This window comes from Odocoileus virginianus, chromosome 33 (assembly GCF_023699985.2).
Source record: "Odocoileus virginianus isolate 20LAN1187 ecotype Illinois chromosome 33, Ovbor_1.2, whole genome shotgun sequence".
In the NCBI taxonomy this organism is placed as follows: Eukaryota; Metazoa; Chordata; class Mammalia; order Artiodactyla; family Cervidae; genus Odocoileus; species Odocoileus virginianus.
In genome coordinates, this window is record NC_069706.1 from 9,104,124 (window position 1) to 9,131,955 (window position 27,832).

At 51.1% G+C, this 27,832-nt stretch overlaps 2 protein-coding genes and 1 long non-coding RNA gene across 6 annotated transcripts in view; 1 reads left to right on the top strand and 2 right to left on the bottom strand.

Annotated features, from left to right (window-relative positions):
* The first annotated feature begins 45 nt into the window (after positions 1–45).
* On the top strand, positions 46–16,826 carry NUBP1 (NUBP iron-sulfur cluster assembly factor 1, cytosolic). 3 transcript variants are annotated; one of them, XM_070460713.1, is made up of 11 exons: positions 46–153; positions 227–331; positions 1,928–2,061; positions 6,298–6,366; positions 9,013–9,045; positions 9,784–9,874; positions 10,478–10,632; positions 12,186–12,296; positions 12,563–12,665; positions 15,718–15,801; positions 16,538–16,826. In XM_070460713.1, exons 1-11 carry the CDS (start codon positions 135–137, stop codon positions 16,594–16,596), a joined length of 963 nt encoding a protein of 320 aa, XP_070316814.1. In that variant the 5' UTR covers positions 46–134; the 3' UTR covers positions 16,597–16,826. The 3 variants fall into 3 exon arrangements, with proteins under 3 accessions (XP_070316814.1, XP_070316816.1, XP_070316815.1); XM_070460715.1 differs by lacking the exons at positions 46–153; positions 227–331 and adding an exon at positions 395–414; XM_070460714.1 differs by lacking the exons at positions 46–153; positions 227–331 and adding an exon at positions 485–582.
* TVP23A (trans-golgi network vesicle protein 23 homolog A) overlaps positions 16,037–27,832 on the bottom strand; it is a 32,814-nt gene continuing 21,018 nt past the window's right edge. Inside the window, exons 3-9 of one of the 2 annotated variants that reach the window (XR_011485376.1) lie at positions 22,565–22,709; positions 21,308–21,397; positions 20,947–21,075; positions 19,073–19,201; positions 18,114–18,173; positions 16,824–16,946; positions 16,037–16,563 (exon numbers count right to left, since the gene is read on the bottom strand). Coding sequence is in view for 1 of the 2 variants with exons in the window: in XM_020894785.2 (XP_020750444.2) it covers positions 18,114–18,173; positions 19,073–19,201; positions 20,947–21,075; positions 21,308–21,397; positions 22,565–22,709 (553 nt within the window). In the remaining variant the exon portion in view is untranslated. Of the gene's footprint in view, positions 16,564–16,698; positions 16,947–18,113; positions 18,174–19,072; positions 19,202–20,946; positions 21,076–21,307; positions 21,398–22,564; positions 22,710–27,832 lie in introns of those variants that run through there. The other variant, XM_020894785.2, reaches the window with a different exon arrangement.
* On the bottom strand, positions 23,904–27,474 carry LOC139032775 (uncharacterized). Its single transcript, XR_011485377.1, has 3 exons — positions 26,912–27,474; positions 26,163–26,378; positions 23,904–24,772 (listed from the first exon to the last, which is right to left on the bottom strand). It is a non-coding gene; the product is annotated as an uncharacterized lncRNA (long non-coding RNA).

Below are 27,832 nucleotides of genomic sequence, written 5' to 3' on the forward strand. Positions count from 1 at the left end.
TGTCACAGAGTTCGCGCGTGCGCAGAGTCCTCTTTCGGAGACTCATTCCGCGCAGCCGGAGGGTCAGATTGAGCGCCACGAGACGGAAATATGCAACCGCGGTTTCCGGCGACCGCGTAAGCGTCCAAGGCAGAATGGAGGAGGTGCCTCACGGTAAGCGCGCGGAGGGGGCAGGGGAAGCTGAAAGGAGAGGAACCATTCTAACTGCGATCTTGTCTCCGTGCAGACTGTCCAGGGGCCGACAGCGCCCAGGCAGGTCGAGGAGCCTCATGTCAGGGGTGCCCCAACCAGCGCCTCTGCGCTTCTGGAGCTGGTGCTGCCGCGGACCCGGGTGAGGAAGGGGCAAGGCTTGAGCGGGAAGTGAAAAACGCTATTCCGGAAGAGGCGGGGCGTGGGTAGAGTTGGGGAGTAGGGGTGAGTGACAGGGTCGGGGCCCAGAGGAGGTGGGCGTGGGGACGTCTGCAGTTGAGGGGTGGGGCTTGAGGAATGAGTGACAAGAGCGGAGCCCGGAGGGGAAGAACGTGGAGAAAATTGGCGGGGTCGGGGCGGAGCCTGAATCAGTGACTGGCGTGGAGTCCTAAGGTGTCTCGGGAGGGGCGGGGCAGGGGCCAAAGTCGGCAGGGTGAGGGGTGGTGCGAAAAGTTTGAGTGACAGCAAGTGGAATTGGTCGGAAGGAGGGCGGCACCAGCCGGAATAGGGTATAAACTTTGAAGTTAGGGAGTTTGGGCCTGAATCCTAGATCTGCCAGCTGTTTTCTTTGGACAAAATTTCCCTCCTTTTTGAGGAGCGCTTCTCCCATGAATTCAACAGAAGTATGAATTAATCACTTGCAGGCACAGTGTTCTGTGCTGTAATTGAGACAGATGAGGTCATTAAAAAGCCTTAACCTCTCTGACCCTCCGTTTCCGCATCAAACTGGGGAAAAATAGTGTTTTAAGGATTTGAACTAGGAGGAAATACTGAAGGCATAGTATTATAAATGTGTAATAATGATGGTTATCGGTGACAGGTACTACGTGCCTGCAGTATTTGTCAGTATCTCATTCCCAGCACTCCTGACATTCAGGGCTGGATAATTCTTTGTTGTGAGTGTGTCTCTGCCCTGAACACTGTAGGACACTTAGCAGCATTCCTGGCCTCTACCCACTACATGTGGGCAGCACTCCTTCCTGTGGCAACCAAAAATATCCCAAGACACTGCCAAATGCGTCCTGGTGGGGTTTGCCCCAGGTTGGGAAATCACTGCTGCATTCAGAGCTGTGTTCTGGAGCTGGGAATATATTATGAACACTGCTGAGTTTCCTGCTTCATGGACTTTATGTTCTAGTAGAGGAGACAAATGAGTAAACCAAGAAGTAAGGAACTCTCAGATGTGCTAGTAACCTTGTGGGTTTGTTTTGGGGTTTTTTTTTTTGGATTTTTTGTAGCTCTTATTACTACCATTGATGGGGTGCTGTTTCACTCACAATCCCTTGAAATAGTTGAGGATTTACCTCCTTCCAGCCCATCAGAAGAGTGACATTCCGAGAAAGACAAATATCATATATTGCTTATATGTAGACTCTAAAAGAGTGGTACAAATGAACTTATACACAAGACAGAAATAGTGTCACAGATGTAGAAAACAAACTTACAGTACTGGGGCGGGGCAGGGGGTGATAAACTGGGAGAATGAGATTGATGTATACACACTACTATATATAAAATAGGTAACTAATAAGGGCCTACTGTATAGTACAGGAAAATCTGATCAGTACTCTGTAATGACCTATATGAGAAAAGAATCTTAAAAGTAGATATATGTATAGATATAACGGACTCGCTTTACAGCAGAAACTAACATTGTAAATCAACTCTACTGCAGTAAAAATTTAAAAACTAAAAGACTGAGTCAGGGGCTTGGTCACCTGACTTGCTTTCTTTGCAGCCATAGAGGAGATCAAAGAAAAAATGAAGAGTGTGAAACACAAGATCTTGGTGTTGTCTGGGAAAGGCGGCGTTGGGAAAAGCACGTTTAGCGCCCACCTGGCCCATGGCCTAGCGGAGGATGAAAACACACAGGTGGGACTTTGGGGGACACTGGGAGAGGCTCCTTCCTTTCTCAGGGCTCATGATGGCTGGCAAGGGGCTGGCTCTTAGCAATAGTTGAATTGGCCTCTTTGGAATTTAGATCCCTGCAGAGGGAACAAGGAAATGCAAGGGAGCTGAGCAATGAAATGAATATTTCACTGGATTCTCTAGCCATGAACATGGATACCAGGTATACGTTTCTCCAGGCTTGCCGATTATTCATCATGTTCAGTTCAAGCTTCTTTCTCTTTATGGATCTTTATGAAACCCGCTTTCTGTCTTTTCTATCCAGGGGTCTGCCAGCAGGAGCCTATCTTCGTATGGCCTATGAACTCTGGGCAGTTTTTACATTTATAAATGGTTGTTCTTACAGTGTTACATTAAAACCTACATATCATCCTGGATTTTGCCCAGAAAGCCTAAAACACTTTCCATGTGGCCCTTGAAGAAAACGCTTGCCGACCCCTGTCCTAGGCCGTTCACTTACACCCACATACACAGAGGAGCAGGAAAATTCAGATTCCCCAGGGCTGCTCTCAGGATTTCAGCTTTAATAAAAGGTATGAGAGGGAGAGGAAGAGAAAAATTTTACCAAATGGTCAACTGGAAATTTGCAGTTCCTGTTATATTAAAAAAAAAAAAAGACAGGTTATTCATTGGGCTTCATAGTTTTGCTTTGATCATAGAACATGACCCCAATATTCACTTTGATTACGGTGTTATACCTGATGAAACCATGAACACTGGGGTTTTTATTTTTTTTCAACAGAGAATGCATTCCACATTTTTGGTTTTGCCAAAACTACGTAGGTTGCCAACTGTTTTTCTGCCAGAGGACTGTTTGGGGCTTGCAAGGGGTTTGGTGTAACATAGAAACAGTTTTATTATGCTCATGTTAAAAGCCTTTCCAGACCATTTCATTTCTTTCCACTGTCTTGATGTGTGCCTTCTTGCATACATTGATGCATTTTTGAAAATTAGTTTTCTCTTTTTGCATTTTGAATGTTGAAATTTATTTTATTTGTATAAAGGCTAGCTTTTCATATTTGTCTTATAACTGACTAATGGCCTTTCCTTTTTATTTGGCTTTCTTGTTAAGATAGTACTAGCAGGGACTGTAGAGTACTTTTAATTTAATATTGACATTTCAAAACTGCACCATATTGCCAGTTATTTTTTTAAAACTGTAAAAACTGGATAAATGCCAGTACTTTGTTCTTGTGTGAGATAAACCATTCTATTCCAGTATGAAATAGCATCCTAAGTACTTAATAAAATAAAGGCTAAATTTCCTCCATGAAAAAAACCCCATAAAGGCAGCTCCATGGGCAGGAGGATGCAGCCCACCATACCAGCCTGCCCTCAGTATGTGTGTACACACACACAGATACACACACAAATGCACAATAACTCTTTGATACCTCACCGAGGACTCAGGAATATATATTTTTATAAATATATATAAATCATTGGGTTAAAAAAGAGTTGACTTGGGGGTCAGCAGACTTTTTATATAAAGCGCCAGGTGGTAATTATTTTAGGTTTTGTAGGTTATACAGTTTCTGTAGCAACTCTCAGTTCTGCCCCTTGAACATGAGATTAACCTGTGAACAAATGACTGTGGCTATGTTCTCATAAAACTTTGAATTTCATAATTTTCACATGTTGTGAAATAAATATGTTCTTTTGATTTTTTTTACCCCCTACTCTAAACACATAATAGCCATTCTTAGCTGTGGTCTGTAAAAAAAACAGGTGGCATTCTGGGTTTGGCTCCCGGGTTGCAGCTTGCCAGCCCCGGTTTGGTTTGTAGCCCAGCTGCGCCAGTGCCGGCTGGAGAAGAACTTTGTTGCAAGAGGACTGAAGCATTGGAGAGGCCGTGGCCTTCTGGAGACAGTGCCGAGGTGGGACTAGGGAGTCCGGAAGGCTTGTTGTTTCATTGACTGTGGCTCTGAATTCCGCTCGTAACTCATTTCTCTTCCGATCATTTTATGATGTGTCGAGCCACTCCCGTTGGCCTGCCTGACTGATGTGGGCTTCTCTGGAATCTGGTATCTGTTACCCAAGGTGTGTTCAAGGGATCTGGCGAAAGGGAGAAGGGACTGCCCGGGCCAGCTGGGCAGCAGGTTGGAGAAGGTGTCCTCTGGACTCTGATGGCAGCTGGTGGAAGGTGGCAGGAGGAGGTATAGGCAGAGGTGCAGAGCTGGAACCGCCGGCGCAGACTGGACAGGCGGGCAGGGCAGGGCTGCCGCTGCTCCTGCAGTGGAGGAGCCGAGAGTGGGGCTGGGCCAGCCCAGGAGGCTTCAACGCTCCAGGAAGACGTTCTCGTGGGAAGGAGGCATGGTCTGAGCTTTGCTGCAGCAGCAGTTGAGTGTGTTGTCAGAGGGTGATGGTGAACCAGCAGGAAACGTTGGTCTTGTCTCCATGAGGGGCCACAAGGTCACAGCTAGGGCAGTGGATGGAACCAGGGGCAGGAAATGAGAGCAAAGCTGGGGAGATGGAGTAGCTGGGCGTCTTAACTGCTGGAGAAGAGGGAGGGTCCGAAGTCTAGCTGAACCTGTGGGGCCGGGGAGGGCAGGGGCGAGGTCTAGCGTGGTGGCCGGGAACACAGGCTCTGGAGTCGGTCTGCCCACCGTCACCTCCCAGCACCGCCCACACCACTGCTGTAACCATGGGCAGGTTATCAGACTCTCTCTGCCTCAGTGTTCTCATCTCTAAAATGGGACTCAGTCCTGAGTGAGATGATGCATGTAACTGTAAAATGCTTAACACGACACTTGATGCGTAGGAAGTGTTCAATCAGTGTCCCTGATAGTCATCATCATTATTTCTTCATTCCACTACCTGGAGTATGGAGGGGGTAAAGACCACCACAGGAATGAGTGCACGTGATATCTTTCCTGCATCGTTCACTCAAGATACCCCTTCTCTTGGGGGTGGAGGGGATGTATTAATAATTCCTCAAAAGGAAATTGGTTAAACTTTTCCCAAGAGAGAGTGAGGCATTAGACCGAGAGGCTAGAGACTCGAGAGGATTGACAGAAGTCTCTCATTAGGGTTGTAGGGATGGTATAATTTCCCAGGTCCTCAGACTCAGATGTAAAATGTCTAGTCCATTAATACACACCAGCCTGAAGCCTCAAGAATGGTCTTTAGGATGAGTTCTGTTGCATTCTTCTTGAGGTCCAGCAGAGGGTGCGTGAGGCAGACAGAGGTCCAGTGTATGAACCCCTTTCCTGACCCTGGTGTGAGATCATGTGAGGATCACAGGGGATTGTTGAGACGATGGAAGAGGGAAGCAAGAAACGAATTGGGGGCAAGTTAAAAGGTTACCCAGAGGTGCTGCACTTTGGATCTAAGACATAAGAGCTTTCAGGATGAATAGCTCTGCTCTTTAAAGAGTTTCTGAGAGCTGTCTCAGACCTTTTCATGTATCACATGGGGAAAGCAGGGCATTTGGGGTGGAAAGAGTCCTCCTGGGCTGGACATGTCACTAGCAAAGAACTTCTGTGTGTTTCCTTATTCTTACTTTCTCCTTTAGAAGTTGAACCTACGCCACTGTTAACCTTCAGCATCACAGGAAAACAGGGCTTGCTCAGAACTCAGCTGGAGGGGCCACTCTGGCCCTCCTCGCCAGGCCCCAGGAGCCATGGGAAGAACCTTGGTGTTGGAGTCCAGACACCTTGGTTTAAGTCCTGGCTCGCTTCCTTGCTCATTGAACAAGTCTATAGGCATCTCTGGACCACAGTTTCTTCTTCGGTAAAGCAGAGTTATAATGATCACACACACACACACCCCGCCTTCCCCCAGATTGAACCGCAGTTTCTTCTTTGGTAAAGCAGTTATAATGATCACAGACACACACCACCCCTACCCCCAGAATGTGGTAAGGACCAGGTAAACAGTGGCTGGACCTGAATCTGTGAACAACCTGATACCCTGGTTCATAAACTCACCTTGAAAATAGGCTGTATTGAGGGTGGCTGGGGTTGTGGGGAGCATGGGGGTGTTGATGTACTTTGCAGTTGTTAGGAGTCTTGACTGTGTCTCCAAGGCCCGGAAGGGAATGTTGTAACTCTGAGATTCCACTCAGTTCACGTTTGACCCGGTTTCTCTGTGTCTCCTCCCTTCCCTCCTTTTCCTCGAACCCTGTCCCCTCCCGATCATGCATACCCGGAGGACTGGACCTGCGTTGCATCACTGCCTTGGTCTCTTCTTGTTTCCCAGGTTGCTCTTCTAGACATCGATATATGTGGGCCGTCAATTCCCAAGATCATGGGATTGGAAGGAGAACAGGTAAGAGCGACATTAAAAAAAACGCCGGGAAATATTTTCTTAAAATGAACCTGAGCCCCGAGCCGAGCACCCTAAGCCACAGGGTCAGCGGAGTGCGTGCGTTTTTACCTGGATGTGACCACATCAGGGAGGGTTCAGTCAACGGTCTACTTTTAACAACAGCCGTGAGTTTGGGGGTGTGTTGGGGGGGGTGACCCATCTATAAGTTCATCCAAGTTCATCCATCTGAGAAGTGTTCATTTTGATGCCGTCTTAGAGGGGAAGGGAAAGAGCAAGTCAAATGCAGAAGTCAGACACGAAAACTTGGTCCTGGCTGGGAAAGCTTGAGTAGGGCTGGCAAGGGCTCTGTAGGCTGGAAGCAAGGGAATATTTCTGCCCCTGTGGTCACTGGGGAAGTGAGGGGAAGTGAGACTGTGAGGCGGGCGGATGACGCGGGGTTGGGTGGTCAGGGCAGCCGAGCTAGGTGCCACTGCCCCCCTACACCCTGGTGCGCAGAGCCAGCCAGGAAGGGGCTCCCTGGGGGGTGCATTTTGAAGCCAGCCTGGAGGACCAGCCTTGTCCGGGTCTGTTGGGATGGGTTTGTTCTTTACTGAAGCACTGGGTACTGCAGTTCAGAGGTGAACAAGGCAGATAAAGACCCTGCCCTCCTGGGAAGGACGGGTGACAATAGGAATCTCAGTGAAGTGAGGGGATGGGACAGATGGCAGGGAAAGGGGCCCGGGGAGCCTCTCTCCGGGAGGAGGTGGTCAAGGGCACCCTGCTCAGAGAGCCCAGAGGAAGGCATGCTGGGCTGGAGGGGTATCCTCAGCCCAGTAGCCTGTGGGGCAAGGCAGAGTGGCCCTCAGGGTGGCAGAGAGTAGCCCAGGTGGACAGGGCCAGCCCCTGGGGACTCTGCTCAGGGCTTGGCACTTGCTTCCCACGTGCTGAGAGGCGCCGATGCTATGCGGGGTCAGAGCGGAGCAGCGGGACCATGGCTCGACTGCATAGCCGCGGGCAGCAGGCTCCGGAGCGAGGGTCTCCCTTCATCATCAGTCACATGCACGTACTACTCACTGAGCCGGCGCGCAAGTCGTTTATAAAAACTGAACTTTGTAAATGGTGACAAATTCCACTCTTATCTTCTCCTACGCTGTTGGATCATCGGGTTTACCCCCCCTTTCAAGACCAGTGACTGAGAGAATGAGCATTAATAGGAATTAATGGGTTTGGTTTTTTTTGAAATGTGACTTCAAAGCCAGTGACAAGGAGTTACATATTACCTGAATTGCGTTTCTGTCAAATGTTGGGGACAGGCACCTTTGTAGACACAGTAGATCCATGGTCACCTAGGAGTTGGGGGAAGCGTGGGGGTTGGGGGTGACACTTGAGGGTTGCAGGGTATCTTCTTAGAGTAACCAGAATGTTCTAACATTGATTGTGGTGATGGATGTGCAATTCTGTGACTATCCTGAAGCCATTTAAGTGTACACTTTAACTGGGTGGGCTGTGTGGCATGTGAGTTATATCTGAGTCGACTGTTTAAAAAAGTAAGAGGTCATCAGGAAAAATGGGCTTTCTCTTTTGGCTCCAATGTTGCCTGAAGCATAAAGTCTTAAGACTGATGTGCGGTTAGAAATTGCGTAAGTTCCAGTTTCATAGAAAAGCGTCGGAGTGGACTTCAACCCTGGCAGTTTGTTGTTGCTTACTTGCTAAGTCGTGTCCAGCTGTTTTTTGACCCCAGTGACTAAAGCCTGTCAGGTTTCTCTGTCCATAGGATTTTCCAGGCAAGAATACTTGTTGCCATTTTCTTCTCCAGGGGATCTCCCCAACCCAGGGAAGGAACCCGAGTCTCTTGCCTTGGCAGGCGGATTCTTTATCCCTGAGCCACCAGGGAAGCCCTCACCCTGGCGGTTAGTGAACACCTAACTGGAAAGGGTCTGGGTCTTGCAATAGCCCCAGCTTCCCGCCGACACCCCTTTTCCCAGGCCTTGTCCCTTGGGGCAGCAGCTCAGGCCACCAGCAGGAGGGTTCCGTGTCCACTGCCTCACTCAGGGTCATCCCTCCACTCCTTACGGAGGCCGCCTCGCTGTTCCACGGCTACCTGCATCTTCACAGCAACCCCCAACCGATTTCTGTCACACTTTTAAAATCCCCCAGATCATACTGGACTCTGATGAACATTGGTTCCCTGACCAGATATTTAAGCAGAGTTTCCAGATTGCCCAACCTGGGAGGGGAGAGCGTATGCACTCTATCATCTATATCTTGGCTTCCCAGGTGGTGCTAGTGGTAAAGAACCTGCTTGCCGATGCAGGAGACATAAGAGACAGAGGTTCGATCCTTGGGTCGGGAAGATCCCTTGGAGGAGGGCACAGCAAGCCACCCACTCCAGTGTTCTTGCCTGGAAAACCCCATGGACAGAGGAGCTTGGTGGGCTACAGTCCATAGGGTCGCAAAGAGTCGGACATGCCTGAAGCAACTGGGCACGCACCTGTATCACCTAGCCCCGACCCTCTGATGTTCACTCCCCGTTAAGAATTCAGTGGCAGCCTTTAAGACGATGAATCGTAATTTATGAAGCTGTCCTCCTACTGCGTAAACTTGGCGTGTAAAGTGTGACCAGGGCGTGTAGTTTCTCACAAGTGAGACAGGCTCCTGTTCCCACAGGTTCACCAGAGCGGCTCGGGCTGGTCTCCAGTGGTGAGTATCCACCCCAGGCCTTCCTTTCGGGGTGGCATGTACATGGCGGATAGTGGTGGGCAGTCAGTTGGTGACTGTTTATCAGTCAACAGGTAGTCAATGAGGCACTTTCCTGGGCCTGGGGGATCCAGTTACGACCAGAGATTGGCTCAGAGAGTAGCTCTTTCCACTCTGTGGGCCAAACAGTTGCCCCCGTCATAGATGGAACGTAGTGATATGCAAATGAATGACCGTGGCCCTTTTCCAATAAAACTTTATGTAGGAAACCAGAAGCGGGGCCAGCCAGATTAAAACAGCAGGTTTGTTGTTGTTTTGTCACTCCATCATGTCCAGCTCTTTGCGCCCTCTGTAGCACACCAGGCTTCCCTGTCCTTCACTGTCTCCCAAAGTTTGCTCAAGCTCATGTCCACTGAGTCCATGATGCGTCCAACCATCTCATCCTCTGTCGCCTCCTTCAGAGGAGACAGTATTTGTTCATTTCAGCAGAAGTCACTGTCATTGCCACCTAGGACCATATGGTGGCCCTTTCAATCCCCCCAAATATGGCAACCTTTTTTTTTTTAATGATTTTTTTTTTTGGTGGGGGAGAAATTTAAGGATTCAAAAAGTGAATACATACGCACATCATATAGTAACTTTGTCCCCTCAATTGCTGCTGCCAGCACTCAGACACAAGACAGAGGGAAGTGCCTGGCACTGTGGTTTGAAGTAAAATGTCTCTTGCATCATCCTTTCCAGTTCCTGGAAGACAACTTGGGGGTGATGTCGGTGGGTTTCTTGCTCAGCAGCCCTGACGATGCCGTCATCTGGAGGGGACCAAAGAAAAACGGTTTGTCACTCCACTTTCTCTCTCTTGTCACATCCTTCCAGGGGCAGAAGCAAATCCCATCCCATCAGGATGGCCTGTGTCTCTGGTGGCCTCTTTCTTCACTGGTTAAAAAGAGCCCAAAGAAATTCCAATTTTACTTAATAAATACAACATTACAGATTTCCATATCTCTGATGGGTTTTGCTCTCCTGAAAACCCATCTAATCCTGAAATGATCCTTCCGGTGGTTTGTGCTCTTGTTTGTGTCAGAGGAGGGTGAGGGGTGAAGTCAGTACCAGTTTGACAGGGTGTCCAGGCTGCAGGTACTGAAGTGCCAACCTGGGCAAGGCTCCTCAGCCTCAGTGCTCTGATGTTCCGAGCCAGACAATCCCTTGTTGGGGAGGTTGGGGTGGACGGTCCTCTGCATCACAGGGTATTGGCAGTTCCCTGGCCGTGCCACCCTGGAGGTGAGTAGAAGACCCCCCCTAGTTATGGACAAGCCCGCAGGCACCGCCAGACCCCGCCGATGGAGCGCATACGTGAGCTGTGCGAAGGGTCAGGAGCTGTGCTTTTGTAGGGTCAGAGGACAGGAGACAGCGTGCATCACCGCGGCCTCCCCCGCAGGCATGATCAAGCAGTTCCTCCGCGATGTGGACTGGGGCGGGGTGGACTACCTCATTGTGGACACCCCGCCCGGAACGTCGGATGAGCATCTCTCGGTGGTGCAGTACCTGGCTGCGGCGCACATCGATGGGGCGGTGATCATCACCACGCCCCAGGTGAGCGAGGGCTGGGTGGAGCGGGGTTCACACTGCACTGCACCGGGGGGTCTCTTTCTCCCACAGCCCGAGACCCACACCCTGGCTGGGATCCGCAGAAACCTTATGTTTATCTTTAGTTCAGCCATTGTCAGTGGACAGGGAGGCATGAGGTGGCTGGGGTGGTGGGTGGCTCGAGCAGGGGTGGAAGGGGGCCTGGCCCGAGGATGGAGGTGGAGAGAAGATGGATGCTTCATTAGAAATGTTTCCTGATGGATATTTAACAGAGCTGGGCGACCAGCAGTGCGCTCTTAGACCCTTAGACCAGTCGTGCTCTCGAGAGCAAGTCCCAGAGAAGTGACCTTCAAGGACAGTGGAGTTGGGACGTCCACCCCAATGGCGGGTGCTGACAGCGAGCAAGGCTTCCCATGTGGGGCAGGGACACATGGGGACTCTGCTTTCTGTGAGCCTAAAACCACTGTAAAAATGGTCAAAAGCAACAGCAGCAATCAAGTTGATGCAAGAGTGGCTTCTCCAATACCATATTTACTGTGAAAGGAAACAGTCCCCTTAGGTCCAGGAGGAGGGGAGCAGCCGTTCCCCAGGAAGCCCCCGAGGACATGCTGTGTTTGTCCTGTGTGCGTCACTTCTCTAGAAAATAGGACTTCAGGCTGGGCACACCCACTTCCTCGGAGCCGTGCACATCCAGCAGCTGGCTGGCTTTGGGCGACATTTTTGAGAAAGCAGGGCTTTGAGAGGACACTGGGGAGAGAACCAGAGGCACCCTAAGGAGATGCTTAGTACCAGCAGGTTTACTTTCCAGCCAAGCCCTTTTGTCTGCACCCCAGCCTCCAAGGGCTCCAGGGACAAACATGGACCTCAGGAGAATAGCCTCAAAGCCCAGGTCCACGGGGGCCCATGACCATTAAAGCCGTACTTGACAGCACACAGCACTTGGACATGTGTCTGCGATAAAGGTGGATTGCGGAGGGTACTAAGCTCTGATTACCCATGCTCCTCACACAGAGTCCAGAAGTGAATTGGCAGGGCTCCAAACCGGGTAATATTCCTTATTTTCTTTTGGTCCATAAAGTTGTGGTCATGATAACCAAGGTCAGAGGTCGGCAGACTTTTTCTGGTACGGGCCAGAGAGGAGCTATTTGAGGCTTGGCGGGTCACAGGGTCTCTGTCCCAGCCCGCCAGGGGCACCGTTATGGGATGAAAGTGGCCAGAGGTGACGTGCGGGTCAGGCTGTGCTCAGAAGAACTCGATCTATGAAAACAGACAGCCAGGTGAGCATGCAGGCTGCCCCCCGCCCCCGCCTAAAACAGGGCTCACACGTGGTTGCATGAAAAACTCACAGAACGGTTGTTGTTCAGTCGCTAAGTCGTGTCTCTGCAACTCTGCACTGGCAGGCAGGTTCTTTACCGTTGAGCCGCCAGGGAAACCCTTAGGTACAGTCTCTAAAGCTTCACGGCCGTGACGCCGTGGCCCTGCAGCTGTCCCTCCACCACGCGATAGTTCCCTGTCTGTGCCCAGACTCTGAAATAACCAGTCTTCTGGAACTTTAACAGGAAGTGTCACTCCAGGATGTCCGGAAAGAGATCAGCTTCTGCCACAAGGTGAAGCTGCCCATCATCGGGGTGGTGGAGAACATGAGCGGCTTCATCTGCCCCAAATGCCAGGTGAGGGCATGTTCCCCTCAAGGTCCTGGCCTCCACGCTTGGGGAAATGGTGGGGTCGGGTGTCTGGGAAACCGTTTCTGCTTTCCGCATCATTTGGGAACTGGAATCATAGTTTTAAAAAAAAAAACCCTCTGTTGCCAATTTAATGGAAATTCTTTTCATGTTCAGAAGAGCCTTTTTTTTTTTTTAGTTTCTTTAAATTGTGGTCCGTTCGTATGATTCCGACACAAACTCGAGATTCCTCCCCCGTTCACATTGCCTTTCAGAAAGAGTCCCAGATATTCCCACCGACAACGGGGGGTGCGGAGGCCATGTGCCAGGACCTGAAGATCCCGCTGCTTGGCAAAGTGCCGCTGGATCCACGCATAGGTGGGTGCATCCCTCCCGCATGGGGCCCGTGTGCCCCCCAGCTGAGAGCAGCAGGGAAATACGCAGGGGTGTGGTGAGGGAGCAGGAGGGCCTTGGGGAGGTGGGAAGGGCCTGCAAGAGTGGAGGAGAGACTGGTCAGGGAGGCATCTGGTGCGGGGGGGCGGCAGGACAGGAGGTCACCAAGGAGAGGGGCCAGGCGGGGGTGACCAGGGGAAGGAGGCGAGGGCATGTATTCGAGTCCTGTCTCACACAGGAAGTAGGTCCTGGCATGAAAGTCATCAACAGAATCAGTCTTGAGAACCCCGAGGAAGGGCCCCCCCCTTGCCCTATCTACAGGGAAGCCCAGCACAGCCCTCCTGATGCCTGGATGGGTGAGCAGGAAGGCATGTTGCTGGCCTGCCTTCAGGGGTCACGCTCCTCTCTGGGTACCAGAGTCCTCAGGCCCCCACCTCCACACCACAGTCACTCCGGGGCATCAGCTTGCTGTGTGGAGCAGGGGGACAGACTCCCCCTTTCAGTGACACCCACCACCAAATTTCTTTCCCCACCGTAACAGAGTCGGGCTTGCTGAAATTAGATGTGTCTATGACGAGAAAGTGGGGCAGTAAGGTTTTGCAGACAAGGCCTAAGGGGCCAAGGGAGACTCTCGGGGGTCGGAGCCCAGGTGTGGACGGCTCTGCAGCTGAGCCTTGTGGTTTGGACCCCAATTGTCAGGAAATGAGACCAGGGAGGGTGGGTGCTGTGTGTGCTTAGAGGCTGAGGCTGTGGGCCACGGCACTGTTTGGGAGGAGGTTAGGGCCGGACCAAGCCGGGCATCATCGTGGAGAGGAAGAGACACAGAGAGGGGAAGCGACAGGCTGGGACAGGTGGGGAGAAGGCAGTGTCCCCGAAGTCCATGCTGCCCAGCGTGACCCCCCGGGGAGCTGGGGATGCCCCCCAGGACCAGCGAGCTCCTGGCTCCCTGCTGACACCGTGTGGAGTGGGCAGGGCCTTAGCTTGTCAGCTGGTGAGAGGTCGAGAGCAGAGGGGGCCGTGTCCACGATGGGGGGACGGCATAGAGGGGGCTGAGAGCACAGTGTGGAGGAGGCCTGCCCCGAGGAGGGGGGCTGAAGACCCCAGAGTGCCTGGGTGCCCAGCAGGGTGGCTCCTCGAGTCCCTTCAACGGTGCCCACCTCCAGAAGCACTTGTACCTGGTTCCCTGCCGGGAAACAACTCTGGCTGCTTTTCCAGCCTTCCCGAGTGTCGTCTTCGCATTGACCAGCGTGTCCCTTGGGTTCATAGGAGCAGGGACCGCCTCTCAAAGTCCCTGGAGGCAGGCTGGCCGTGCGAGCATGTGGGGCCAGGTGGGCAGCGGGCCTGAGTGGTCACTCCCGCCAGCTGCAGGCTGCGGCAGCCTCAGTCCTCAGAGCTCCTGGTGCGAGAGGCGGCCAGATGGCGGCCTCGGGGCTCAGTCCTGAGCTGAGAGGACGCAGTGCCGTCCAGTGGGCACACTCCCGTGTGACAGGGGGCACCTCCCCAGGCCTCACCTCCAGTTGAAACTGCAGAGCCGGAGGCAGCGAGTGTTGGAAAGGACGGGGGTGAACACCGCCACGGGCTGCGGTGAGGCAGACAGGGCCAGGGAGGCCGCCGAGGCCCCCAGAGCTGCTTTGTGCAGTGAGGGAGCCACCCCGTCACCGGGGAGACGGGAGGACGCGCACAGCCCCTGTGCGAACACGCAGCGAGGGAGCTGCCAGGCTTTGGCATTGGGATCCCAGCTTCCCAGCCGCTCGCCCCAGTCCTGGACCACCCCCACCGCCCCCGTCGCCCCTCCGCTGGCTCTGGGCTTGGGCGGGTCCTTGCCGGGCTCCGAGCCTCAGGCTCGCCTGATAGGTGGGGATGTGATGGAGCCACCATGGGGACTGGATGGCATAGGCGAGGGGGGCGGTCTCAGACAGGACAGGGCCCAGGAGAGGGGAGGTTTGTGGTGGTGGGCAGCCGACCAGAGCAAGTTGTGAGGGTTCGGGCAGGTCTCCTGGGGAGGGGAGGATGCGGAGCAAGAGGATGCCGGGTGAACATCAGGAGGAAGCGGCCCCACGAGCCTGCTGTGGGACCGGTGACCTCCCAGGCCTGGTCCTGCGGCCAGGAACTTGGAGGCTTCCCTAGCTCTTCTATACACAGTGCCCAGGCCATGTGGGGCCCCACTCCACACCCCCAAACCCCCAGGTGTCCCTGTCCCACCCAGCAACGCGCTGGGGGGATGATTGCTCCACAGTTGGCCTGGCCAGGGTCCCCCCAGAGGCTGGGGAGCAGCTGTGGGTTGTGGGACCACTGATCCTGCTTCTCCAGCAGGAGCGGGGGGCAGGGGGCGGGGGCAGGGTCTACTCAGGACCAGACAGGAGAGGAGCTCCCCCCGGCCCAGGCCCCGCCCCATGCCCACCTGGATGGGTTGATGCCAATGTGGAGTGACCCTCAAGGTACAGTTCCACAGGGAGAAAACAACGGGCGGAATGTGTGTATGCTCCCAAGCTTTTTTTAAAAAAATACTTGAGTGTGTATATGCATATGTCACACTTACATGTATATATTATTTCTAGAAAGGCAGCTGACACCCCAGTAGCTTCCCTTGAACTCAGTTCCTCACGGTGTAACCTTCCGTCCTCCCTACTCTTTCACTCTGAGCCTTCATTATCTTACTGGAGAATGAATCGATCTTTTTTAAATGCAGGTTCCTGGGCCCACCCAGGAGCTGCTAAATCTGTTCTTTATGGGGCCCTGGAACCTGCATTTGCCACACTTCACCCAGAGGGTTCTCAGGCACACATATACACACACGAAGCAGCATCGCCCAGGCACGGGTCAGAGCCGTGAGGCAACACCAGCCAGACTCGCTGCTGGGTGGAGGGGAGGCAGGTGAGGTCCCAGAGACCCCGACGTCCTGTCTCAGCTTTGATCTTCATTATGAGGGAGGTGGGCCTGAGATCTCCCATGTCACCGGCACAGAAGGAGCCCCAAGTTCAGGTCACCACTGTGTTTTCTTCGTGGGTTTTAATTTCCCTTGCTTTGTTTCTTTAAGGTAAGAGCTGCGACAAAGGACAGTCTTTTTTGGTGGAAGCGCCAGATTCACCCGCCACTGTCGCCTACAGAAGTATAATTCAGAGTAAGTGCTTAAGGGGACCTGTGAATCCAGAGGGCCACGGGGCCAGGAAGTGATGCATGTGAGCAGAGTGGACTTGGGAGTGAGAAGATCCTATTTGGTGTCCTGAATGGCCATGCAGCCTCCACGGGGACATGGGGGTGGTGGGGTCTGGGATGACCCCCTCAGCCCAGGAAACCAGGAGTCTGGGAAAATCTTCCAGTCCATCAATATTGTGAACTAAGTCATAGCTTAAAAACACAGTGAGGGTGAAGTTTACAGTATAGGAAATATTAATATTACACCTCAGTAAAACTGTAAAAAGAATTTAAGAAGGGGAAAAAAATAAAAGCAAAGTGAGCCAAACCAGACCCAGGTGCAGGCCTGATTCAGTCAACGGGCAGCTGTCAGAGACCCTGAAGTTGAGGCAGATGTGTCAGTAGTTAAAGCTCCAGGCTGCTGGCTTGTGGCTGAGCCCTGCTGGCCTAGTGAAATGGTGTCCAGGGTCAACAACATTGTTTCCGGGATCCTCGATCTGTAGAATGGGCCGACAGGAGGCCTCCAGCCGTGCTTGTAGCCACTGATGGGCAGCCAGCAGTACTGGGCTCACTTGCAGAGATTCAGGGCATCAGCTGAGATGGGACTCTGGGGTGAATTAAGCCACCCGGGGACTCCACCCCATTTAGACGCGGCCTTGCCAGCCTAGGGCAGGGCCACCGAGAGCCACCAGTGCTTCTGCGCCTGCCGTCCTGTTTTCCAGGAATCCAGGAGTTCTGTAGTCAGCGTCTGCCAGAAGGAGAGAACCTCGTCGGCTCCTGAGACAGGAGGCCGTGAAGAACGGCAGCAGCGCGAGCCGTCCATCACGCCTGGCCAGCGTGGGGACAGAGCGGGTCACAGGCAGACAGGGACCAGCCCCGGGCATGGCGTGAAGCCACTTTTTCAGAGACACTTTAATCATCTAGCATTTGTACACTTTCCTTTAGAACGTATGTAAAGGGCGTTCTTTACAGATGTGCCATTTGAAAAATAAAAACAGCTCCTCAAACCTCTGCCCCGAGGCCTGCTTCTCGTGAAAACCCAGCAGCTCGTGGATCATGAAATTCTCTTCTGTGTCGGAAGCTGTCCTACAGAACCTCTCACTTGTGCCTTTGCCGCCTTGGAAAATAAGCCTGAAAAAGAGCCAAAGGAATAGAGGGGAGGACGTGTGGCTTCGCTGCAGCCTCGTTCTTGTGGTTTAGTCACTAAGTCGTGTCTGAGTCTTTGCAACCCCATAGACTGTAACCGCCAGGCTCCTCTGTCCATGGGATTCTCCAGGCAAGAATACTGGAGTGGGTTGCCATTTCCTATTCCAGGGAATCTTCCCAACCCAGGGGTCAAACCCGTCTCCTGCATTGGCTGGCGGATTCTTTACCACTGAGAGCATAGTGCAAACACTGTTCTCCGATGGAGGAAAACTTCAAATAGTGACAGAGCCTCCCACTGGGGCTTGGGCCAAAGTCAGTGCACAGGATGCGGCCAGGCATAGTCAGAAACAAATCACCCACATGAACAGAATTGGGGGTCAGTGCAGACACTCCATACAGGAATTATGTGTTTACTCTATCTGGCGGGGGGCTCCCCTGGTGGCTCAGCTGGTAAAGAATCTGCCTGCAATGCAGGAGACCCAGGTTTGAGCCCTGGGTTGGGAAGATCCCTGGAGGAGGACATGGCAACCCATTCCAGTATTCTTGCCTGGAGAATCCCATGGACAGAGGAGCCTGGCGGGCTATAGTCCATGGGGTCACAAAGAGTCGAACACAACTGACTAAGCACAGCACACACATCTGGCAGTTTTCAGTGCCAGACACGACAATTTACAGGGTTTTTAAAGTTGCAAGAAAGGAGAGATGCAAAGTGTAAGAGAGCCTTATTGCCATGAGATGCTCACTGTGTTTGAAAGACTGACAGGAACTGAGACCAGCTCAGGGAAGGGGAAATTCCCATTTCCCCTCTGATTCCCGGCACGGAAGTGGAAGGGGCACACGCCCCCCCGTTCTTTGCCACGCCTCTTGGCACCTGCCCCCCTCGCCTGCCCAGGGTCAAATCTGTACCTGTTCAAGGTAAGGAAAGTGGGACCCCTCTAAAGGGTCGTGAGGCCACACACAGCCCAGGAAGGCCCAGCACACAGCTTGGTCCCCCCCCCAATCCCCGCCCCCACCCGCTGTGTACACAGGCCGCTCGGGCCCCCTGGGGCGCCCACCCAGATCACCAGCCCAGCTGAGCCCAGGGGAGCCATGCTTCCATGAGAACCCCTAGCCCCGCACCGTCCAGGTCACCATCTCGACCCCACCGCTTACCTAATGCTTGTGAATCTCCAGCCCCTCGAGGCCAGGCTTCTGAAAGTCGCTAGGACAGGCCTGCAAGAGGAAGAGATGGCCCTGGCTTTCTGTCCCACATGTGCATGGCCTGACTGTCAAATCAAGGCCAGGGCAAGTCCATGGTGAACCGAAAGCCTGCAGGGCTGCTTGCTCAAGGTCTTGGTTTAAAGCTTAAGTGCACTGTTCACACTTAAGATCGCTCAAATCATTTCAGGAAGAGCCTGGTCACATTTAGAAGATCTGTTGTTGCTTCTAGAACTCAGGCTAGGTTTGAAAAAATTGTTACAGCTCTTAATTCTATTGTTGTTGTTGTGGTTTAGTCGCTAAGTCATGTTCGACTTTTTGCAACCCCATGGACTGTAGCCCACTAGGCTCCTCTGTCCGTGGGATTTCCCAGACAAGAATATTGGGGGTTGCCATTCCCTTCTCCAGAGGATCCCAACCCAGGGATCGAACCTAGGTCTCCTCCATTGCAGGCAAACTCTTCACTGTCTTGAGTCACCAAAGAAGCCCTCCATAGTTTAAAGAAATCACTCAAAACCAACAATGGCAATCACAAAAGGACAAGCGCTGTGTGATTCCACTTACGTGAGGTCCCTAGATTAGTCAGATTCATGTGGGTAGAAAGTAAGTGGTTGCCTGGAGTTTACTGGAGTTGGGGAGGGTGGAGAATGAGTTAAATGTTTAGTGGGTACAGAGTTTTCTTGGGTGAGAGTTGTGGCAGCATGATGATGTGCGTATACTGAACCGTACACTTAAAAATGGCTAAAAGGGTAAAATTCTGTTGTGCGTATTTTAACCACGAACACAAAACCCCAGCTAACACTGGCAGCCTGGCTGATACAGAAAAACATCATAAACTGCCACTGCCAGCAGGCCTCCGGGACTCTCAAGTGTCTGGAGATCAGGGGTCCAGGAGTCGGACTTGAGTAACTCACCGTCTGGAACACTGTCTGGGACAGAAAACTGGCTGTGACTTTGCTGATGTCGCTCTCGCCTCCCATCTTACACAGGACGTAGCCATACAGGTTGGCGGCTTGGAGAGAGATCCCAGCTATCACTAGGGCCTGCATTCAAACGAAGCAGAGGTCATTCTGAGAGCACAGATTGAAATGGTCCTCCCAAACCAAGCAGGAGTGGCTCTGGCCCACACCCACCAGTGTTAGCCAGCCTTTATGGAGAGCTCCCCTGGTGGTTCAGATGGTAAAGACTCTGCCTGAAATGCGGGAGACCTGGGTTTGATCCTGGGGTCAGGAAGATCCCCTGGAGAAGGGAATGGCAACCCACTCCAATATTCTTGCCTGGAGAATCCCATGGGCAGAGGAACCCAGTGGGCTACAGTCCATGGGGTTGCAAAGAGTCAGACATGACTGAGCGACTAACATAATCATAATAATACAGATACTCAAGGACACCTTTTAAACACCAGAAACCGGAGAGGCTGGGGCCACTATCGTCCCACTTTACAGGGAGGACATGGAAGTCCAGGGAAGCTCAAGTTGCCTGAAGTCCCAGAGCTGGAATGAGACTGAGCCAGGACCCAGACTCCAGAGCCCAAACTCAGTTATGCTGTGGCTCATACCGTCTGTGGATATTTTGTCTCCTTGTGGAATGACCTAGGTCATGGCAAAGCAGTGTTATAACTCAGAAATAAAACTCCAGAATCCTGAGGCTGGCTTATTCCTACTGAGGCAAATTTCCTACCTATCCAAGCTAGGATGTCATCCACTTTTTCTAGAAATACCTCTCAGCAGCATTATTCATATGGACCAGAAGGTGGAAACCACCAAATGTCCATCAGCGGATGAACAGATAAACAAAACGTGGTCCGTCCAGATTAGGTAACAGTATTCAGTCATAAAAAGGAAAGCGATACTGATACCTGCTACAACTAGGATAAATCCTGAAAACATTGTTAAGTCAAAGAACCGAGTCACACAAGACCATGTATTGTATGATTCTTTTATAGAAAATGTCCAGAGAGCCAAATCTATAGAAACATAAATTCGTGAGTGGCAGGGGGCTGGGATGGAGGGGGGCGGGGAACAGGGGCGGTGTGGGGTTTCCCTGGTAACTCAGCTGGTAAAGAATCTGCCTGCAATGCAGGAGACCCTGATTCGATTCCTGGGTTGGGAAGATCCTCTGGAGAAGGGAACGGCTACCCACTCCAGTCTTCTTGCCTGGAGAATTCCATGGACAGAGGAGCCTGGCAGGCTACAGTCCATGGGATCATGAAGAGTTGGTCATGACTGAGCCACTAACACTTTCACATACTGGGGCTAGGGGAACAGAGGCACGGGGAGGGGCATGGCTAAAGGGCTCAGGGTCTCCTGGGGTGATAAAAATTTCCTAAAACTGACTGTGGTGCTGGCTGCACAACCCTGAAACAGACTTGCTGTTGTTCAGTTGCTCAATCATGTCCAACTCTTTGCGACCCCACTATACAGCCCACGGGGTCGCAAAGAATCGGACACAACAGAGCGACTTTTGCTTTTTCACTGACTGTAGCCCTCGGGGCTTCTCTGTCCATGGGATTTCCCAGGCTAGAATACTGGAGTGGGTTGCCCTTTCCTCCTCCAGGGGAATCTTCCTGACCCAAGGATCGAACCTGTCTCCTGCTTGGCAGGTGGATTCTTTACCACTGAGCCACCTGGGAAGCTCCTGAATCATACACACAAAATGGGTGCACTACCTGGTATGTGAATTCTTTCTCAATAAAGCTGTTTCGATCCATCGATCGCTCAATCAAGAACAAAAACCCACTTCTGCAACCACCGGTTCTGCACAGACATCTGAGCGAGTGTTGCCTTACCAGCCACTTGAGTTTCAAGGAAAATAAGGAGCTAAAAAAGAACACGATCCAAATCATGGGACAGACGATGAGGCCGAGCCAGAAGACCCGCGCTTCCGCCTCTGTGGCAGCCACCATGTCTGGAGAGACCTGTAGCAAGAAAGAGATTCAGATGCACAACTCGCAGAAACAGTCCCAAAGGAGCATGCTCTGATTTTTGTTAATATCACACGTGCTTCTGCCAGTGGGGACTCTGAACGGGCACCAGCCACCATGGGCCTTGTGTCCGGGAGGGATCAGATCATGCAGAGCTCAGAAGGAACCCAGAGGGACTTTCCATGGCCGTTTCCTCGGCTCTAGCTTGACAAGTACTGGAAGATACCTTTCTGGCTTCAAAAATCCAGTGGCTTTTCCCATCTTCATCAATCTGGTTCCACCAGCGAAGGCCCACCATGAGTCGTCCGGTTACATTCTGAGAAAAGTGGACAGGATGCTCATAAGCAGATCACAGGTCAAGAAAGAGGCCTCATCTTTTCCTGGATGAATAAAAGTGACCCGTTCATGTCAAACCTGAGGAGAGGGGGACTGAAGAGTGGGGCTTTCTCGAAATCAGTTTTGAGGTCTGTAATTCTTAACTAAGCTTACCTTAAAAGGCAGCCTACCTGTCCATCAACACAGGATGGGTAAGGAAGATGTGCTACATATATAAAAAGGCGTATTACTCAGCCATGAAAAGGAATGAAATAATGCCATGAGCAACATGGATGGGCCTAGAGATTCTCGCAGTGAGTGAAGTAAGTCAGACAGAGGACAGATATGATGTGGCTTATATGTGGAATCTAAAAAATGATGCAGATGAACTTATTGACAAAACAGAATTAGAGTTCTAGATACAGAAAATAATCTTATGGTTACTTGGGGGGCAAAGTGGGGGAGTGATAAATTAGGAGATTGGGATTGACATATACATACTACTATATGTAAAATACATATATTTTATCCCTTCTCCAGCATATTTTCCTGACTTAGGAATGGAACCAGGGTCTCCTGCATTGTAGGCATATTCTTTACCAACTGAACTATCAGGGGAACCCATATATAAAATAGATAACTAATAAGTACCTACAGTGTAGCTCAGGGAATTTTACTCGATACTCTGACATGACCTACATGGGAAAAGAATCTAACAAGAGCAGATGTATGCATAACTAATTCACTTTGCTGTATGCTGGAAACTGACACAACATTGTAAATCAACTATATCCAATAAAAACTTTTAAAAATTAAGTTCTATTCACAAAAAAAGACAGACTCCCCAAACATACATACACACATATATACATATATGTATTCCTATTTATAGAATTTTAAAATACATTATTTATAATATGATATATGAAATTTACAAAAAACCCAAAACACTATGGAGTTGTCTCCCTCACATAGTACGTGTCTGCAAGCATGACAGTGGCCACCCAGAAGCTATTTAGTTCAACTATGCAATGTACTTTTTTCCTCTGATTTTAAGTGATGTTGGCTTAGCATTCTTAAGTCCGCATAAGGGTCAGCGAATGGCTAGAAACGCAGCCCCGTGTTTCGGGAGAGAGGGAGTCACAGGTTGTGGGGAGCTGGCGCTTACCTTCACAGACCAGAAGTCAAAGGACAGGAGGAGAAGCACAGTGACAAAACAGCCCACGAAGCTCTTGCTGAACCAGTCACAGCCCACGTAGGTGATGATGGCACTCACGCGAAAAAACAGGTGGAAAAATGTGGCCACTGGATGCCTAGGAAAGAACCCAGAAGCCCGCTCAGACCAGGGCCCCAAGGACAGTGGCCAAATGTGCTCTGTGGTTTCCACGACCCACATGTTCTCCGTGCGTTTCAACCCAGACTCCACCAGGGCACAGCTCAGAGAAAGCATCACTCGGCTAGAAGACTCGAAACAGTCCTCATCACACCAACATTTTTCCCACCCTCGAAGAATCCAGTACTTTCCCATAATATGACTCCAAATATCACTTGCCCTCTTTGAAACTGCATCACCTTTGAAATGTATTGTGACACTGATCACTGCCTTCCTATCTAGCAGCAACAATGACCAGTTCCCCAAAGGGAAATGTTGGGTTATTCCGTCAGTAATTGAGCTGCTTGGTCACATGCAGCCCATGGGTTCAGAAGCCTCACATCAGCGGGGGCCACGTGGGCATGTCTGGGTCCAAACCACTGGTGCTGGTGACAAGCAGCATTTTAACCCTGGAGCCAGAAAGCAGGCCGTGTGCAAGGGCAAGGGCTGGGGGAGGGATGGACTGAGGGAGGCATTAGCCGATGCAAAGTATTATATACAGAGGATGGATCAACAGCATGGTCCTCCTGTATAGAGGGAACTATAGTCAATATCCTGTAATAAACCTAATCGAAAAGAATACCAGAAAGAATGTATATACATGTATAGCTGAATCGCTTTGCTGTACAGTGGAAACTAACACAATATTGTAAATCAACTCTACTTCAATAAAATAAAAAAAAATCGATCCTGCAAGCCCCATTCAGTTTAGTCACTCAGTCGTGTCCAACTCTTTGTGACCCCATGGACAGCAGCACACCAGGTCTCCCTGTCCATCACCAACTCCCCGGAGTTTACTCAAACTCATGTCCATTGAGTCGGTGAGACCTTCCACCCATCTCATCCTCTGTCGTCCCCTTCTCCTCCCGCCCTCAGTCTTTCCCAGCATCAGGGTCTTTTCAAATGAGTCAGTTCTTCGCATCAGGTGGCTAAAGTATTGGAGTTTCAGCTTCAGCATCAGTCCTTCCAATGAACACTCAGGACTGATTTTCTTTAGGATGGACTGGTTGGATCTCCTTGCAGTCCAAGGGACTCTCAAGAGTCTTCTCCAACACCACAGTTCAAAAGCATCAATTCCTCGGTGCTCAGCTTTCTTTATAGTCCAACTCTCACATCTATACATGATCTCTGGAAAAACGATAACCTTGACTAGATGGACCTTTGTTGACAAAGTAATGTCTCTGCTTTTTAATATGCTGTCTAGGTTGGTCATAACTTTTCTTCCAAGGAGTAAGCGTCTTTTAATTTCATGGCTGCAGTCACTATCTGCAGTGATTTTGGAGCCCAAGAAAATAAAGTCAGCCACTGTTTCCACTGTTTCCCCATCTATTTGCCATGAAGTGATGGGACTGGATGCCATGATCTTAGTTTTCTGCCCCATGACAGGTAGCAATTCATTGCTGGGGAGAGAGGGTAGGCAACTTGACACTAGCAAACTAACCCAGTATTGCCAGATCCGATATCTCTGCGGGAAGCTAGAAACCTAGACCTTTTGTGGGAAATCTGATTTTTAAATGACGGCCACTAATTATGTCAACAAAATGCCGCAGGCTGTGTTTCACAGGGCCTGGGAGCCTCCTACATGCCGCGTCTAAAGGCAGCCAGCAGGCCTTCGGGGGCAGAGCCTGCTTGATCTCTGAGAAGGAAGGCTGTCAGGGTGAGCACCCTGAAGGCTCCCGTAGCACGGTGGGCTCCTGACTCCCACGGGGACGTCAGCTAAGCTTCAGATGACCTCTGCACTCATTCCTCCTCTTGCAAAGGAAGAAGGGGCTGTGCCCAAGGCCAGCTTTCTCCAGAAGGTTCTCCCCTGTGCCTTTCAGATGCCGAGCTCTCCTGGCAACCGAACCAGTGGCATTTAAGAATTAGATGTGATCGCGTGGCACTTCCAGACCTGATTGTTCCAGAAGACAAGACTCTGGGGAATCGCTTACACTGTTTTCTTTTGATCACGCCACATAGCATGTGGGTCCTTGGTTCCCTGAACCGGGATCAAACCTGTGCCCCCTGCAGTGGAAACACAGAGTCTTAACCACTAGATCGCCAGGGAAGCCCCCCTCTGATACCTCTTTTTGCCTTACACATTATTGAGGATTTAGTTGTCTTAACATACTTTCGCCCCCTTCACCCAAAGATGCATGCATTGCATGCTCAGTTGCTAAATCCTGTCAACTCCATGGACTGTAGCAACTCCATGGACTGTAGCCTGCCAAGCTCCTCTGTCCATGGAATGTCCCAGGCAAGAATGCTGGAGTGGGGACTTCCCAGGTGTTGCAGTGGATAAGAAAACGCCTGCCAATGCAGAAAACACGGGTTCGATCCCTGGTCCAGGAAGATTCCACACGCTGCGGAGCAAGTAAGCCCATGTGCCACAACTACTGAAATCTGCATGCTTTAGGGCCTGCGACAAAGAGTAGCCCCCACCCTCCGCAACTAGAGAAAGCACTCGTGCACCAATGAAGACCCAGCACAGCCATAAATAGATAAAATTATTAAAAAAAAAAAAAAGAAAAAGAATGCTGGAGCAGGTTACCATTTCCTCCTCCAGGGGATCTTCCCAACCCAGGGATCAAACCCAAATGTCCTGCTTGGAGGCAGATTCTTTACCACTGAGCCACCTGGGAAGCCCTTCACCCAAAGATAAATGAATCCTTTTCCAATGTCCTTTGAGGATAGAGACCATTTTTATATCCCCAAGAGCACCTGGCTTTAAGATTCTCAGCAAATATTTGTTGTGTTGAACCTTGTAATCCAGTCCCTTCAGGCTTACTGGGAGCATGTGTCTTTTTTGTAGAACAATACAGACTTAAAAGGTGTACAGAGGCCCAAGTGTTCACTAATCCAGGGTGAAACCTGGAAGTTATGCCTTCGAATAAATCCCCTGCCCACCCACTGTTTTTCTTTTTCTGACTGTGGTTTCCTGAAAGAAAATGCAGAAAAAATTCCACTTGTTGGAAGGTTCTGCTTATTTAATTGAGTTCTGGTTAACTGACTGTTTCCTTAACTTGAAGGGATGATATCATTATTGTTGTTGCTGCTGTTGTTTTAAGTATCCAAACCAAGCCCAAAGCAAGCAGAAAAGGACGCCTGTTGTACTTTCAAATAGTGCTTTAATCCTGTTTTACGTGGGCTGTTCTCTGGACAACCCTCCAAACCCTCACCCCATCTCCCTGCAGTCTGCCTAGCCTGGGCCCCCGCCCACCCCTCTCCCTCTGCTAACACGAACGTGAGCTCAGAGATGAGCTTTCTGAGAGTCTAGAAAGCCATGGTTTGAGCCTGCCCTCCCTTCCCTGATATGCGGTCCCCTGTGCCTTCCGCCTTGGAGCACACAGGAGCCAACAGTTACCTCCAGCTCTCAATGCCACCAGCTCCCAACTCCCTCGTCCCAGGCACCCACCTGATGGCCGCGCCTTGAGAGGCAAACCGCGCGGAGGTGCCCGACTGCCAGGATCCAAATCCTGGCTCCAACCTCTGAACAGCTCCGCAGCTGTCCTAAGCTACAGAACTTCTCATCGCCTCAGTCTCTGCTTCTGTAAAATGGGAGGGCCCACGGGAGCCCTTGCCGAGATTATCCGCTTAAAAAGATCAAGTGAAGGTGGCAGGTATTCAGTGCCTGAAACACACACCATGCTGTCATTGTGAACAGCTGACAATCCCACACGTGCTCAAAACCATTACACGTCCAAGGAGCCAAACTGTAAAATTCCCCCTCTGACCACAACTTTCTCTCACTCCCCAGGGGCTGACTTTTCATTTCTGCAGGGATTCCCCAAGACTCCTGATCTCCCCCATAATGCCCCAGCCCCTCCGCTTTCACCAAGGAAACTTCCTCATCCTCAACTTTGTGTGGTCTGTCCTCTTCGACTCTTTGTGACCCCATGGACTATAGTCCACCAGGCTCCTCTGTCCATGGGATTTTCCAGCAAGAATACTGGAGTGGGCCGTCATGCCCTCTTCCAGGGGATCTTCCCAACCCAGGGATCAAATCCACATCTCCTGCATTGGCAGGTGTGTTCTTTACTGCTTTTACAGAAGTATTTTCTGATCAGTATCCATCCTGCCCCCTCCACCCCAGGACAGAAGCCTGTTATCTCAAGAGGAGGAGGAGGAGAGAATGATAGGTGGTGAAAGGGTAAGTGAAATTACCTATGTCAAGGTCAGAAGGGTCTAGCTGGGCTTTTGTTTAAATTCAAAGCCACTTTCACGGTTCTGAGCCCAGCACACATCTTGTCTCCCCCTGTGGAGGGAAACCCAGTAGGTTTGCATGGTATGTGCTTGAAAGTTACCTGAGGAGGCTTTAAAATGCTCAGAAGGCTGCCCTGGTCCCATGACATGTGGGTTTAGATTTGGAGTGGGGCCTGACATGATTCTTTCAGGTTGTGGTGCCAGAGAAGACTCTTGAGAGTCCCTTGAACTGCAAGGAAATCCAACCAGTCAGTCTTAAAGGAAATCAACCCTAAATATTCACTGGAAGGACTGATGCTGAAGCTGATGCTCCAGTACTTTGGCCACCTGATGCGAAGAACCAACTCATTGGAAAAGACCCTGGTGCTGGGGAAAATTGAAGGCAGAAGGAGAAGAGGGCAACAGAGGGTGAGATAGTTGGATGGCATCACCGATTCAATGAACATGAACTTGGGCAAACTCCAGGAGATGGTGAGGGACAGGGAAGCTTGGCATGCTGCAGTCCATGGGGTCACAAAGAGTCGGACACGACTCGGCAACTGAACAACAACAATTGGACATGAACTTTACAAAGGAAAGTCACTGCTCTGTCCTGGTTTGGGGGCTTCACTGGTGGCTCAGTTGTAAAGAATACGCTGGCCAATGCAGGGGATGCCAGAGATGTGGGTTCAATCCCTGGGTTGGGAAGATCCCCTAGAGTAGGAAATGGCAACCCATTCCAATATTCTTGCCTGGAGAATTCCATGGACAGAGGAGCCTGGTGGGCTAAAGTCCATGGGGTGGTAAAGAGTCAGACATGACTTAGCGAATGAGAACATCCTGGATTCACAAACTCCTGCCCAAGGGCCAAACCTGGCCCTCTTCCTATTTCTGTAAATAAAG